The following is a 13,689-nucleotide window of genomic DNA, read 5'->3' on the forward strand; positions in this document are numbered from 1 at the left end:
TTAGAGAGCTTTTTGAAGGGAAGTTTTCTGGGGGACGACGTCTTCAGTCAGCATCCCGAAGTTCAGCGTCACTCTAGCCTCAGTCCTACACACGGGCTGCTTTTCCACACCGCGATCCTAACTTTTGCAAATGCCTAGAAACGCTCAGCTAACTCCCACCTGAAGGCACCCAGCCCTGCTCTCAAGCAGTCACTGAGATTTGAGAGGTTGGGGCCTCGCACATGCGCTTTGGGTACCCTTGACCGCTAGCTCTCTGTGCGCACGCGCAGTGATTCCATATTACCGAAGTGCGCAAGCGCACTTGTTTTAAGCGGCATTGCTTCCTGAAGGTTACCGTGAGGTGAGAGCTACACAGCCGCGGAGCGTCACTGCTGGGGTGTTGTGGCCAGGAGTGTTTGGCCTATCTGTAGCGCTAGTGTTGGGCTCAGGGAGTAGTGAAAAGCTGAGGGTGAGGTGAAGTCTCTGTGGAGCCCGTAGGCTTAGCAATGAAGAGGATATTTGGGTTCGGGAGTAAGAAGGGCGTGTCGCCCTTGGGCTCCGCTTCTGTTGGGCAGAAGAATAATAGGATTGACAACTTCCTGATGGGTTACCACGTCCGAGACAGAGATCTCGGAAAGATCCACAAGGCTGCCTGCGTGGGCAACGTAGCGAAAGTGCAGCAGATTCTGTTCTTGGGGAAAAATGGCGTGGATGATAGAGACAAGATGAACAGGTAATAGGGACTTGGAGGCTGGCAGGGAGGAGGCGGGAAGGACCTGGGAGAAGCGCACACCTGGTCTAGCTCTACCTGTGCATCGGAGCCCTGGGGGAGCTGGGTTTTCTTCCCTCCTGAGGTCCCGCTGCCCCTCGGTGGTGGGAACCCTACGTGGTCTAGCGCCCAGGCGGAAAGTGTGAGCGGCAAAAACAAAATCTTCAGCTGCCTTGGCACGGAGTCGTAATTCCCGAATAGAGCACTTTACTCTCAAGTTTGACGTGATTTACCCAAATTTCAATAGTAATACACACGAAATTAAGTGTTGACAACATGTTGTTTTTAATGGACTCATTTTCATGCCATAATGTTATAGAAAAGTGCATAATGGGAGAAATAATTCCTGTAATCAACTTCTGGGCTAAAAATCCAGTATTCTTGGGATAAAATCCAGTATCCAGTTTATGTCTGTGTACACTTATGTACGTGTGCTATTTACTGAGGGACCTTGGAAGGACATTTTGAAGTGGAAGATGGCTCTGAATAGGAGGACTCCTTTTTCTCAAAGTGTGTACTCTTCCTGTATTTGTCAGTTTTAGGTAAAGCAAATGAAAGCATCATGGTTTTAAGAATGTTGAGCTACACATGCTCTTCTTGTGATCTCATTAAGGAAATTTTTGGACTCACTGTTGTACATCTGAAACTGATATAACACTGTATGTTAACGAACTGGAATTAAAATAAGAACTTATTTTTTTATATAGGAGGTAGATTTGCCCTTCCAGATACCAAAATGTACCTGAAATTTCCACAAATTATTCATTTACGAACAGCTGAAAAGACAGATAAAGGAGTGGTCCAGAGTAGAAAATGACAAACGTTCAAATATACGTAAGGCTTTAAAATTTGATGCTGGTGACATTTCATATTAGTAGGAAAAGGTGAATTATTCGTAAATAGTGGAGAAACAGCTGATTTGGAGAAAACTTGTTAGAATTTTATCTCCCTAAAATAAGTTCCAGGTGGGATATAAATTAAAACATTTATTTATTTATTTATTTATTTATTTATTTATTTTCAACATTTATTTTTATTTTTGGGACAGAGAGAGACAGAGCATGAACGGGGGAGGGGCAGAGAGAGAGGGAGACACAGAATCGGAAACAGGCTCCAGGCTCTGAGCCATCAGCCCAGAGCCCGAATTGGGGCTCGAACTCACGGACCGCAAGATCGTGACCTGGCTGAAGTCGGATGCTTAACCGACTGCGCCACCCAGGCGCCCCAAATTAAAACATTTTAATATGCAAAATAAGAAAAGTAACAGAAAAAGCCCCCACAAATGCCTATTTACCCATCGTAAGAATGACTTGAAAAGCAATACTTTTGGGGTTGCCTGGGTGGCTCAGTCAGTTAAGCCTATGACTCTTGATTTTGACTCAGGTCATAATCTCAGGGGTTCGTGGGTTCAAGCGCTGTGAGGGGCTCCCTGCTGTCAATGTGGAGCATGCTTGGGATTCTGTCTCGCCTCTCTCTCTCTCTCTCTCTCTCTCTCTCTCTCTCAGGAAAAAAAAAAAAAGAAATTGGGGGCCCCTGGGTGGCTGGTTAAGCAGTCCAACTTTGGCCCAGGTCATGATCCCGTGCTTCGTGGGTTCGAGCGCCGCTTCAGGCTCTGTGCTGACAGCTCAGATTCTGTGTCTCCCTCTCTCTCTGCCCCTCCCTTGCTTGCACACTGTCTCTCTGTCTCCCAAAAATAAATAAATAAAAAAAAAAAATTTTTTTTTAAATCAAAAATTCTGGAGATTGATTTAGCAACATAAAAAACTAAAAGCCTCTTGGGGCGCCTGGGTGGCTCAGTCGGTTGGGCGGCCGACTTCGGCTCGGGTCATGATCTCGCGGTCCGTGAGTTCGAGCCCCGCATCGGGCTCTGGGCTGACGGCTCAGAGCCTGGAGCCTGTTTCAGATTCTGTGTCTCCCTCTCTCTCTGCCCCTCCCCTGTTCATGCTCTGTCTCTGTTTCAAAAATAAATAAAACGTTAAAAAAAACAAAAACAAACTAAAAGCCTCTATCAGAAAATAATATTATTAAAATAAAAGACCATGCACTTGCAAATATTTACAACATATTTGTATCAGACAAAAAAACATATCTTCGTTTTACAGGGAAGTCTTTGAAATCAAAACAAAAAAAAATCTGTAATTTGAAGTTGCATAAAGTACTTCTTTGCATATCTACACGAGACCAGTGGACATAGGAAAATATAGTGTCCCTGGTAAAAAAAGAAATTTAAGTTAAAAAGGGAATGAAGTACAGTTTTCATCTACAACCTTTGTGAAAATAGAGTGATGGTGCTTATACTGCCGCTTAAAGTTTAAGTTGTTTTCGATTTTCCAATAGACAATTTGGTGTAAGTACCACAAAAAATATGTATTCCTTTTACCCATCAATTTTATTTCTACTAAAATATCTTCAGGAAATTACCAGAGGTAAATGACATACATTTTGCTTTTCTCAGCACTATTTAAAATAGCAATGTATTAAGAACTCATAATGGCTTTTATAAGTATGGCATTATATCCACGAGATGGATATGTGATCATTGAAGGTGGCATAGGTAATAGATATACACAGAGATGCAGAGCTGTGCTTTAGTTGATCATTAAGTGAGAACAAAAATCAGTTTGATCATATGTACACACAAGCAGACTTTGGTTTTATATTAAGCCCAAAAATGCACAAAATATGATTAAGTTTGTTATTTCTGAGCCTTTGAATTTACATGCATTTTTCTTTTCCTTTAAAGAAAATCTGTGCTTTCTACAGGAAAAGGTGTATAAAAGTCCTATTAAAAGTTTATTATCAATAAAAAGGTTTGTTATCGTTGAAGAAATCCTGGAGAAAAGCAAGAATATGAATCTTATATACATGAAAATAATTTCTCACTTTGTGTTAAAAAATATTTTTGGATGTAAATTAAGAAAACCGAGTTAATTAAAATTTTTTTGAGGATTGGTATATTCTGACAACTTTTGGCCTCTTCAGAAGTAAAGGGAATATTTTTATTTGCATTTGTAGATTTTATTATACATACGTTAAACATATACATATATTTTCTGTTATATGTAGCTTTATTACATATAGGTAAATGATTTATATTAATCATGAAAACAAAATATATTAGTTTTGTGCTTATGAAAAAGATAAATAGCAAATATAAATGATTATTGCTGTTTCAGAAGTATTGTTTTACTTTATATACCTTTTCTTTAAAAATATTGAACTCTCCAACTGTATTTATCCACTTTCCAACCATTTATTTATCAACTAGAACCTGCATGTGTATTCTATAGCAGACATATTCGCAAGATCCTTTCATTCTCAAAGACTTCATTTTGCACAGTATGAGCAAGATGAGACATTTTATTTATTTTCTAAAGGTTTTATTTTTTTAAGTTTATTTATTTTTTGAGAGGGGTGGGGTGGGAGGTGGGGGGATGGAGGAGCAGAGAGAGAATCCCAAGCAGGCCCCGTGCTGAAAGCAGGAACTTTTCAAATAGACTTTTCAAAGAGTCTCAGCACAGGGCTTGATCCAGTGAACATGAGATTGTGACTTGAGCCCAAATCAAGAGTTGCACACTTAACAGACTGAGCCACCCAGGTGCCCCAGATTTTGTCTTGTTTACTTTATTTTTTAAGTGTTATTTATTGTTGAAGGTGAGAGCATGAGCAGGGGGAGGGGGAAGGGGAGAGGAGGGACAGAGCATCTAAAGCAGGCTCTGCACCAGTTTTTTTGTTTTTTTTTTTTTAAATTTTTTTTTTCAACATTTATTTATTTTTGGGACAGAGGGAGACAGAGCATGAACGGGGGAGGGACAGAGAGAGAGGGAGACACAGAATCGGAAACAGGCTCCAGGCTCTGAGCCATCAGCCCGGAGCCTGACGTGGGGCTCGAACTTCCGGACTGCGAGATCGTGACCTGGCTGAAGTCGGACGCTTAACCGACTGCGCCACCCAGGCGCCCCACCAGTTTTTATTTTTAAGTAAAGTAATCTCTATACCCATCATGGGGCTCAAATTTACAACTCTGAGATCAAGGTCGTATGCTCTACTGACTGAGCCGGCAAGGCATCCCTAAGATGAGAAATTTTAAATTCACGTATTAGGATCTCAACTGAAGTTTTCCTCCTTCTCTTCAATGTTTCTGAAGATAGGAAATTGTAAAAGATAACCTTTACCTGCCCTTTTGAAATTTATGATAGTATTAAATACTAATATTGATCATTGGAAATACTTGATTTTCATAAATCTATAGACCTCAATATTTAATAAAATGAGCTGTTCCTTGTTCCTGGTCATTGGAATCCTGAGTGTCCTTTGGCTTAAACTTTCTTGAGAAGAAAAGAAGTACTTAAAAATGTTTTTCTTTTGTTAATTTAGTCCTCTTTTCCTATAATGCTTTTAAGAACTAAAATTTATTTAAATGCCAATCATATGACTAGAACTGCAGCAGACCTATTGTATATACCATCATTTCACATAATGGAAGGCACCAAGATTCTATGATGTCCCACTATTTTATGTACCAATAAAAAAAAATTTGTTTTAATGTTTATTTATTTTTGAGACAGAGAGAGACAGAGCACGAATGGGATAGGGTCAGAGAGAGAGGGAGACATAGAATCTGAAACAGGCTCCAGTCTCTGAACTGTCAGCACAGAGCCCAACGTGGGGCTCAAACTCACGGACTGCGAGATCATGACCTGAGCTGAAGTCGGATGCTTAACCGACTGAGCCACCCAGGCACCCCCAATAAAAAATTTTTTTAAAGTCTTTTCAGTTGTAGTTGTAAGACATTTTGAGTCATAAATTGCATTCCAATGTCAGAGATACTAAATGTGACAAAATGAGCATCTTATAATGATTGAAACAGTATTCTTGCTAATCCTTAAAACATGTCTGCAAAGTAGGTATAATTGTATTAAGGTACCTAATTGAAGTATTGTCTATGTAAAGCAGTAGTAATAGTAAAAATTATAATCATATTATCCAACAATTATTGAGATGTTATTTGTACTAGGAAGTGTTCTAAATACTTGCATAGATCCTCATTTAAGCATCACAACGAGGTCTTGTGAGATAACTACTATTTATTTTATTTCATTTCATTTTATTTTATTACTATCATTTTTTTAGTAATCTCTACACCTACTGTGGGGCTTCAAACTCATGACCTTTAGATCAAGAGTTACATGCTCTTCAGACTGAGCTAGCCAGGTGACCCGAGACAACTACAATTTTTATCCCCTTTTGTTGAGGACATTGAGGATAAGTCTAAGCAATAACTAGTGCGTGACAGAGTTAAACTAGGATGCAAAGCCAAGTGGAGCTGAATCCCGAGGTCATGCTCTCTCTCTTCAAACAGGCTGCTCTTTTATTAGTGTAATGAGTAATCACTACTAAATATTGTACTTTCTCCAGAGGAAAACTGAATCTTTGTTTTGGAGGCATGGGAATAACATGCTACTTAATGTTTACAATTTCCTGAATTAATTGCATGTTTTGAGAGAGTGCACTATCATTTCCTAAAAAGTCCTCTCACTTTTTTAGGACTGCTCTTCATTTGGCCTGTGCCAATGGCCATCCAGAAGTGGTGACCCTCCTAATAGAGAGGAAATGCCATCTTAACCTCTGTGATAATGAAAACAGGACAGCTCTCATGAAGGTATGTAGTAGCAGCTATGTCTGCCTGAGATGGATTTGATGTCATTACTTAGAACGAAAGTGAAGTTATTGCATTGAAACAAAACTAATTGGTGAAACCTGTGGCATGCTTACTTTAAATTCCCAGAATTTACACTCTGTTTCTTGGCATATCACTGACAGGCCGTACAGTGCCAGGAAGAGAAATGTGTAAACATACTGTTGGAAAATGGTGCCGATCCAAATATTAGGGATGTGAGTGGCAACACTGCTCTCCACTATGCTGCCTTTGGTGATAATATATCCATAATAGAGAAGCTGCTGCTATACAATGCGAATACTGAAGCAATAAATAAGGTAAAGATCTAATTTATACAATATTTGAAATTTTATATATATACATGAATATTTTAGCCACAAAATGTTTTATTTCATACACACACACACACACATACTGAATTCTATACATCAGGCCCTGTCATCATGGAAATAACTCCAATGCCAAGTCAGGGAGGGCAAGAAAAAGGTAGTGCCCACAGAAAGGGCAAAGTTGTATCTCCCAGCCACCCTTCTACCCCAGAAAGAAAATCTTTCCATTAGTGCCTACAAGTGGATGGTAGTCTCAGAGCCCATAAAGGACTAAAGGTCTAGAGGGGAGTGAGGTGATGATGGAGGCTGGGTGCTATGCAGGGGCTTAGGCAAGGGGTGCTGCTGGGGATAGGTGGGAGGAGGAATGGAGACCCAGACCCAGCAGGGAGAGCTTGGATGTGTGCAAGCGGGAGGAGAAAGCAGCAGGTTGTAGGTGCTGGGCACTGCAGGCCCCAGTGCTCTGAAGATGAGGGCATTGGGGTCAGGTCATGTCTTGACATCCAGCAAAGGCATCTACTTTTGTTGGTAGCCACTCTGCCAGCCATGTACCATGTTGGGGTCTCCCACTTCAGAGAATAGCTCCTGCTCAACCTTGTGTAGCTCCTCAGCAGGGTCGTAGCTGTACATGGGGAGTAGATGATGGCCACGCTTGCTGGCCCACCTGCCTTTTCTTCGACATGCATTGCCTTTCACTGCTGAAGCCTCTAAAGGAACACCCTTGGTTGACACGGGTAGGGTCAGTTTTACGTATTTGGAAGTTCAAGTATTCCCTGAATGAAAATATTTGGAAATAACTTAATTATCTAAGATTTCCCTTTCTTTCTTTCTTTCTTTCTTTCTTTCTTTCTTTCTTTCTTTCTTTCTTTCTTTTTCTTTCTTATTATTTTTTATTTATTTTTGAGAAAGAGAGAGACAGACAGAGACAGAGCATGAGGGGGGGAGGGGCAGAGAGAGAGGGAGACACAGAATCTGAAGCAGGCTCCAGGCTCCCAGCTGTCTGCCCAGAGCCCAATACAGGGCTCGAACTCATGACCCATGAGATCAAGATCTGAGCTGAAGTTGGATACTCTACCAACTGAGCCACCTAGGCACCCTAAGATTTCACTTTAAATAAGGATACTTCTAAAGAAGCATTAGAGAATACAGCTTTGTTTTATGTATTTATGGCAAATATTTATGAAAACAAATGTATTTAAGGTAAAACTTACTTTGTTTTCAAATATTTTTCCCATCCAATTTTGTTTTTTTTAATTACTGAAAAATAACATAGGAAAGCAAAATTTGCCTTAGGCTTTGTGTTAAAACTCAAACGTGCATTTTACAATAAAAAATATTGCTGCTGTTGACAAGTTCCTATTTGATAAAAAAGTGACTTATAAAAATGGGATTTATCTTTTATTGGCCAAGGCTTAAGAGGAAAAAGGGAAAAGGAGGGAGCAGTCAGAAATATGTGGGCCAATTTGGAAATTTGGCAGGTGAGAGAAAATAACAAGAAGAGGCTGTTTGTTTTATTGTTTTTGTATTTTTTTTCCTCCAGTTTATATGTTTAGGCAAGGAGTCTTCAATTTTTGGGGTAATAATTGTTACTTAGGATAAGAGTGAGTTATAAACCTGCCTAGAGACCAAGTGTAGGAGGACTCAGAGGAAATCAGATTGGCAGTGGTTGATTAAGTGGGCAAGGAGAGGAAAGAACAAATAATTAACTGTCATATAATCCTATTCTGGCAGAAACAGCCACTTAGATAAGAGTCTAAACTCTGCTGTGAAATCTAGAATATTTTGATGGGAAGTAAGAAGTTTATAAGTAATGAAATCAAGTTGTGTTTTGACTTTACATTTAGTCCCTGTTCTACCTCTGCTCAGGGAAATTAAATGCAGTTTTGATAAGTCACTCTTTTGGCTAAATCTTCAAATGATAGAGGGAGTTGGCCACATAGATGAGACTGATGTAATTGTCTGCTGCACCAGCTCTCAGCTAGAATTGTGGTGGTGAATCCCAGTCCCCTGGGGAACTTAAAAATTTTGTTACAAGACTAAACTCTCCTCTTGAACATTTTGAGTAAATCTAGTAACATGTATACATAGACATGGATATTTAGAAAATTTTTTTTTTGAGATTGTGCTACAACTCTTGGTTAAGAACTATTGGGGCGTGTGGGTGGCTCAGTCGCTTAAGCGTCTGACTTGGCTCATGTCATCATATCACGGTTCACAAGTTTGAGCCCCGTGTTGGACTCTGTGCTGACAGCTTAGACAGAGCCTGGAGCCTGCTTCAGATTCTGTGTCTCCCTCTCTGCCCCTCCCCTGCTCGTGCTCTCTTTCTCTCTCAAAAATAAATGGACATTTAAAAAAGAAAAAAAAAAAGCTAACTACTGAATGGAGGGGTACCTGGGTGGTTCAGTCGGTTAAATGTCTGACTTCCACTCAGGTTGTGATCTCATGGTTCATGGGTTTGAGCCCTGCATTGGGCCCTGCACTGATGGTGCAGAGATGCGTGAGATTCTCTCTTTCCCTGCCCCTCCCCCAGTTGCTCATGCTCTCTCTCTTCCTCAAAATAAATAATTTAATTAAAAAAACCCCAAAGAACTACTGAATGGAGAAGTATAGTATATAAATTGACAGATGTCAAAACCTAAGAAATCTCTGGAAGACCTGCAGTTTGATACATGCTACTTCCTTCAACTCTCTCCAAAAGCATTAGCCTTTCATCTTTCTCTACCTCTGTGAGAAGTTACAGTGAATATTAATTGGCTATAGCTGTTGACTTAAGGAATAATTTTTCATCTAACCAACAGTTATTCACTGGCACCCATAGTGTTATGGGTAGTCTTTTAATAAGTAGAGTCTGACCCTTTAAGGATTTTATATCTTTTGTTACCTATTCATTATGTTACCAAATGGTTATTACAAGCAGAGTTTTCCTGATTGCAATAGGAGAAAATCTTGAATCTTCTTTATTCGTTGAAGCTATGTGACAAACTATCTTACGATGTCTGTTAAATTCATGTTGCCCTGGCATAATCAAAATGATAGTTTTAAACATTGAAATGTAGTTAGTGACAGTACAGTTGGGAATTGTTTTAATAATTTAGTTTCAGCATTCTTGTGAACTAATTCGTCTATTTTATTAACAATCTGGGAGAATTAAACACAAATAGATTGCAGTTTTAATAAGCATTGGAAAAATTCTTAAGATGGGTGTTACGAGCCTTTTTGTTGTAATTATTTTAGAGAGAGTGTGAATGGGGGAGAGGGGCAGAGGGGGAGAGAGAGAATCTTAAGCAGGGTCCACACTAAGTGCCAAAGCCAATGTGGGACTCAGTCTCACAACCCTGGGATCATGACCTGAGCTGAAGTCAAGCGTCAGATGCTCAACTGACTGAGCCACCCAGGTGCCCCTCTTATGAGTCTTAATAGCAATTTTTTTTTTCAACGTTTATTTATTTATTTTTGGGACAGAGAGAGACAGAGCATGAACGGGGGAGGGGCAGAGAGAGAGGGAGACACAGAATCGGAAACAGGCTCCAGGCTCTGAGCCATCAGCCCAGAGCCCGACGCGGGGCTCGAACTCACGGACCGCGAGATCGTGACCTGGCTGAAGTCGGACGCTCAACCAACTGCGCCACCCAGGCGCCCGAACAATTTTTATTACATGTTGGGGCCTAAGTTTTTGGTAAAATGTGATACTGATACTTTAGGAAAGTTTTATGTACAAATATTTGCTTTATGCACAACCAAAATACAAGTGGGCTATTGACTAAATTTGGCCCCTGAATGTATTCAGTTTCCTCCATAGGTTGAATCAACATTTAAAATTATGACACTCGTGCAGAAATCTGGATTTCAGACTTTTCTTATAGGATCATACCTGGTACTTTGAGCCCATACTACTGTTTGGTATGCTTTGCAGCGACTGCCCTTTTTATATGAGGCGTGTGTCTCTCCAGTTTGCTACTGTCCCTACTCAGGTTCTTCACTTACTCGAGTCACCTACTTTACCTCCATAAGCATTGCATTTGCAATTACTGTTTTATGATATAAATAAATAAATAAATAAATAAATAAATAAATATATACACACACATATACATATATATATGTATTTTGAAGACTGTGCTAATCAGATCTCTTTTTGGACACAAAGAAACCTTGGTAATTTTTTAAAAGTTTATTAAGAGAAAGAGAGAGAGAATCCCTAGGAGGCACTGGGTTTGAACTCATGAATTGTGAGACCATGACCTGAGCCAAAATCAAGAGTCAGATTCTTAACTGACTGAGCTACCTAGGTGCCCCCTTTTTTTTTTTTTTTTTTTTTAATTTTTTTTTTTTTTTCAACGTTTATTTATTTTTGGGACAGAGAGAGAGCATGAACGGGGGAGGGGCAGAGAGAGAGGGAGACACAGAATCGGAAACAGGCTCCAGGCTCTGAGCCATCAGCCCAGAGCCCGACGCGGGGCTCGAACTCACGGACCGCGAGATTGTGACCTGGCTGAAGTCGGACGCTTAACCGACTGCGCCACCCAGGCGCCCCTAGGTGCCCCTTTTTTATGGTATATTTTGATAAAGATTTCAAGGATTTTAAGACAATCAATATTAATTTATAATATATATTTTGTATTTTATGTTAATGTCTTAGGAATAGGATTGAATTTTCCAAGTTAGACTTTTGAAGTTGTTTTTGTATTCTATTTATTTATTTATGAAGGAGAGAGAGCGTGTGCATGAGTGGGGGAGGGGCAGAGAGAAAGGCAGGCAGAATCCCAGCAGACAGAATCCTCCAGGCTGAGCTGTTAGCATAGAGCCCAGTGCAGGGCTTGAACTCACAAATCATGAGATCATGACCTGAACCAAAGTTGGACTCTTAACTGACTGAGCCCCCCAGGTGCCCCATAAGTTGGTTTCAAAAAAACACTTTTTCCTTATGTGTACTGTAAATAATCATATTCCTATTGGAATATTTGCAAAGCATATTAGATTAATCATGGTTATAGTTGAATAGATTATGCCTGTTGCAGACAATATTATCTTTCTCCTCAGCATTGATCCCTAAAAATGCAAATAATGTAGTAGCTTTCATTATGCTAAAAATGATCTGTATAAACCAGTATTCAAATTTTTATTGATAAGCTATTATATTTTTATTTCTGATTTATATTTTGCCTAACAATAACTACAGCACAATAATAGGAACAATAACTACAGTATGCCATGATAAGTACTGTGATACAAACAAAAATCTTGGAACCAGTCAGGGTTTGAAGTGAGTTTGGGGGCATGACTGCATATAATCTGTTGAAGAAGGTGGAGGAGGGCTATTTTATTAAAAACATTTTTTTTAATGTTTGTTTCTTTTTGAGAGAGAGGGAGAGACAGAGTGCAAGCAAGGGAGGGAGGGCAGAGAGAAAGAGAGGGAGACAGAATCTGCAACAGGCTCCAGGCTGTGCACTGTCAGTATAGAGCACGATGCAGGGATCGAACTCACAAACCATGAGATCATGACCTGAGCCGCAGTTGGTCACTTAACCAACTGAGCCACCCAGGTGCCCCAGTGGAGGAGGGCTATTTTAAAGAGAAGCCGCAGCAGGTGAAAGCACAGGGGTGGGAAGGAAGAGGCCATTTTGTATTTACTTTTTGTATTATATGTTTAAGTTTAGAGGATCTTTTGTAAGTTTTAAAATTCGGTATGGAAATATGTAATTTTGTAAATTACAAATTGTTTTTGCTCTTTTACAGGATAACTTCACACCACTTCTAGTTGCTGTAAATGAAAACAAACAGCAAATAGTGGAATTTTTAATAGAAAAGGCAGCAAATATACATGCAGTTGATAAATTAAAAAGGTGCAGTAGTTTTCTTTTAAACCTTAGTATTGTTCTAGAGTGGTAATAATTATTCAAGTCAGGAAGATTAACTTAAGAAGAAAAAGATTACTTTATAATTATATAGTGAAAAATGTCAACACATCAACAGTTAGGCAGAAAGCAATTATTCTGACTGGGCAACATGAAGAACAGGGTATAGCAGAATTCATATTCCTTGATAGTGTTGACTAATGTCATTTGCAGTGTTTATTTTTAAATAGGTTCCATGCTCGGCGTGGAGTCCAACACTGGGCCTGAACTCATGACTCTGAGATTAAGACCTGAGCTGAGATCAAGAGTCTGATGCTTAACCCAGTTGCCCCTGCAATGTTTTTTTTTTTTTTTTTCACATGATTTTGTGTTAACTAAAGGGATTTCATATTAATTTTATAAAGGGTGTACTCTCAGCTGTTAGTTTACTTTATGACACAATATTGGACTTCTTAATCTTTTTATGGTATTTTATAAACTTCTACTTCATAGAGGTGCCTGGGTGGCTCAATTGGTTATGCATCTGACTTTGACTCAGGTGATCATCTTATGGTTCGTGGGTTCGAACCCCACATCAGGCTCTGTGCTGACAGTGTAGAGCCTGCTTAGGGTTCTCAATCTCTCTCTTTCTCTCTCTGCCCCTCGCCCACACTCTCGAGTGCACTCTCTCTCTTTCTCAAAATAAGTAATAAATAAACTGAAAAAAAAGAACTTCTACTTCATATATATTTTTCCTTCAAAGATGTATATTGTGGTGCCTGAGTGGCTCAGTTGGTCTGTGGCTCAGTCTGTGACTTTGGCTGAGGTCATGATCTCATGGTTCATGGGTTTGAGCCACATGTCGGGCTCTGCTGACAGCTCAGAACCTGGAGCTGCTTCGTATTCTGTGTATCCCTGTCTCTCTCTGCCTCTCCCCTGCTTGTGCTCTGTCTCTCAAAAGCAAATAAATGTTAAAAAAAAAAACAAAAAAACATGTTAAACGTAAATAGGAGTTGTTTTATCTTTTGGATCACCTTTGCTTTAAATTGCCTTTTTTTTTTGAGGAATACTGTTGTCGTTAGATGGTCTCTAAGTGATGAT

At 39.6% G+C, this 13,689-nt stretch overlaps 1 protein-coding gene across 13 annotated transcripts in view; it reads left to right on the forward strand.

Moving 5' to 3' along the window:
* Positions 1–302: 302 nt before the first annotated feature.
* The window catches only part of ANKRD26 (ankyrin repeat domain containing 26), a 106,681-nt gene continuing 93,294 nt past the window's right edge, over positions 303–13,689 (forward strand). For 10 of the 13 annotated variants that reach the window (XM_045466324.1, XM_045466332.1, XM_045466334.1 and 7 more), the window contains exons 1-4: positions 303–712; positions 6,296–6,410; positions 6,572–6,745; positions 12,491–12,597. In XM_045466324.1, coding sequence (XP_045322280.1) covers positions 486–712; positions 6,296–6,410; positions 6,572–6,745; positions 12,491–12,597 — 623 coding nt within the window. In that variant the 5' untranslated portion in view covers positions 303–485. Of the gene's footprint in view, positions 713–6,295; positions 6,411–6,571; positions 6,746–12,490; positions 12,598–13,689 lie in introns of those variants that run through there. The other 3 variants (XM_045466335.1, XM_045466336.1, XM_045466337.1) reach the window with 2 other exon arrangements.

The sequence above is a fragment of the Leopardus geoffroyi genome, chromosome B4 (assembly GCF_018350155.1).
Source record: "Leopardus geoffroyi isolate Oge1 chromosome B4, O.geoffroyi_Oge1_pat1.0, whole genome shotgun sequence".
Taxonomy (NCBI): Eukaryota; Metazoa; Chordata; class Mammalia; order Carnivora; family Felidae; genus Leopardus; species Leopardus geoffroyi.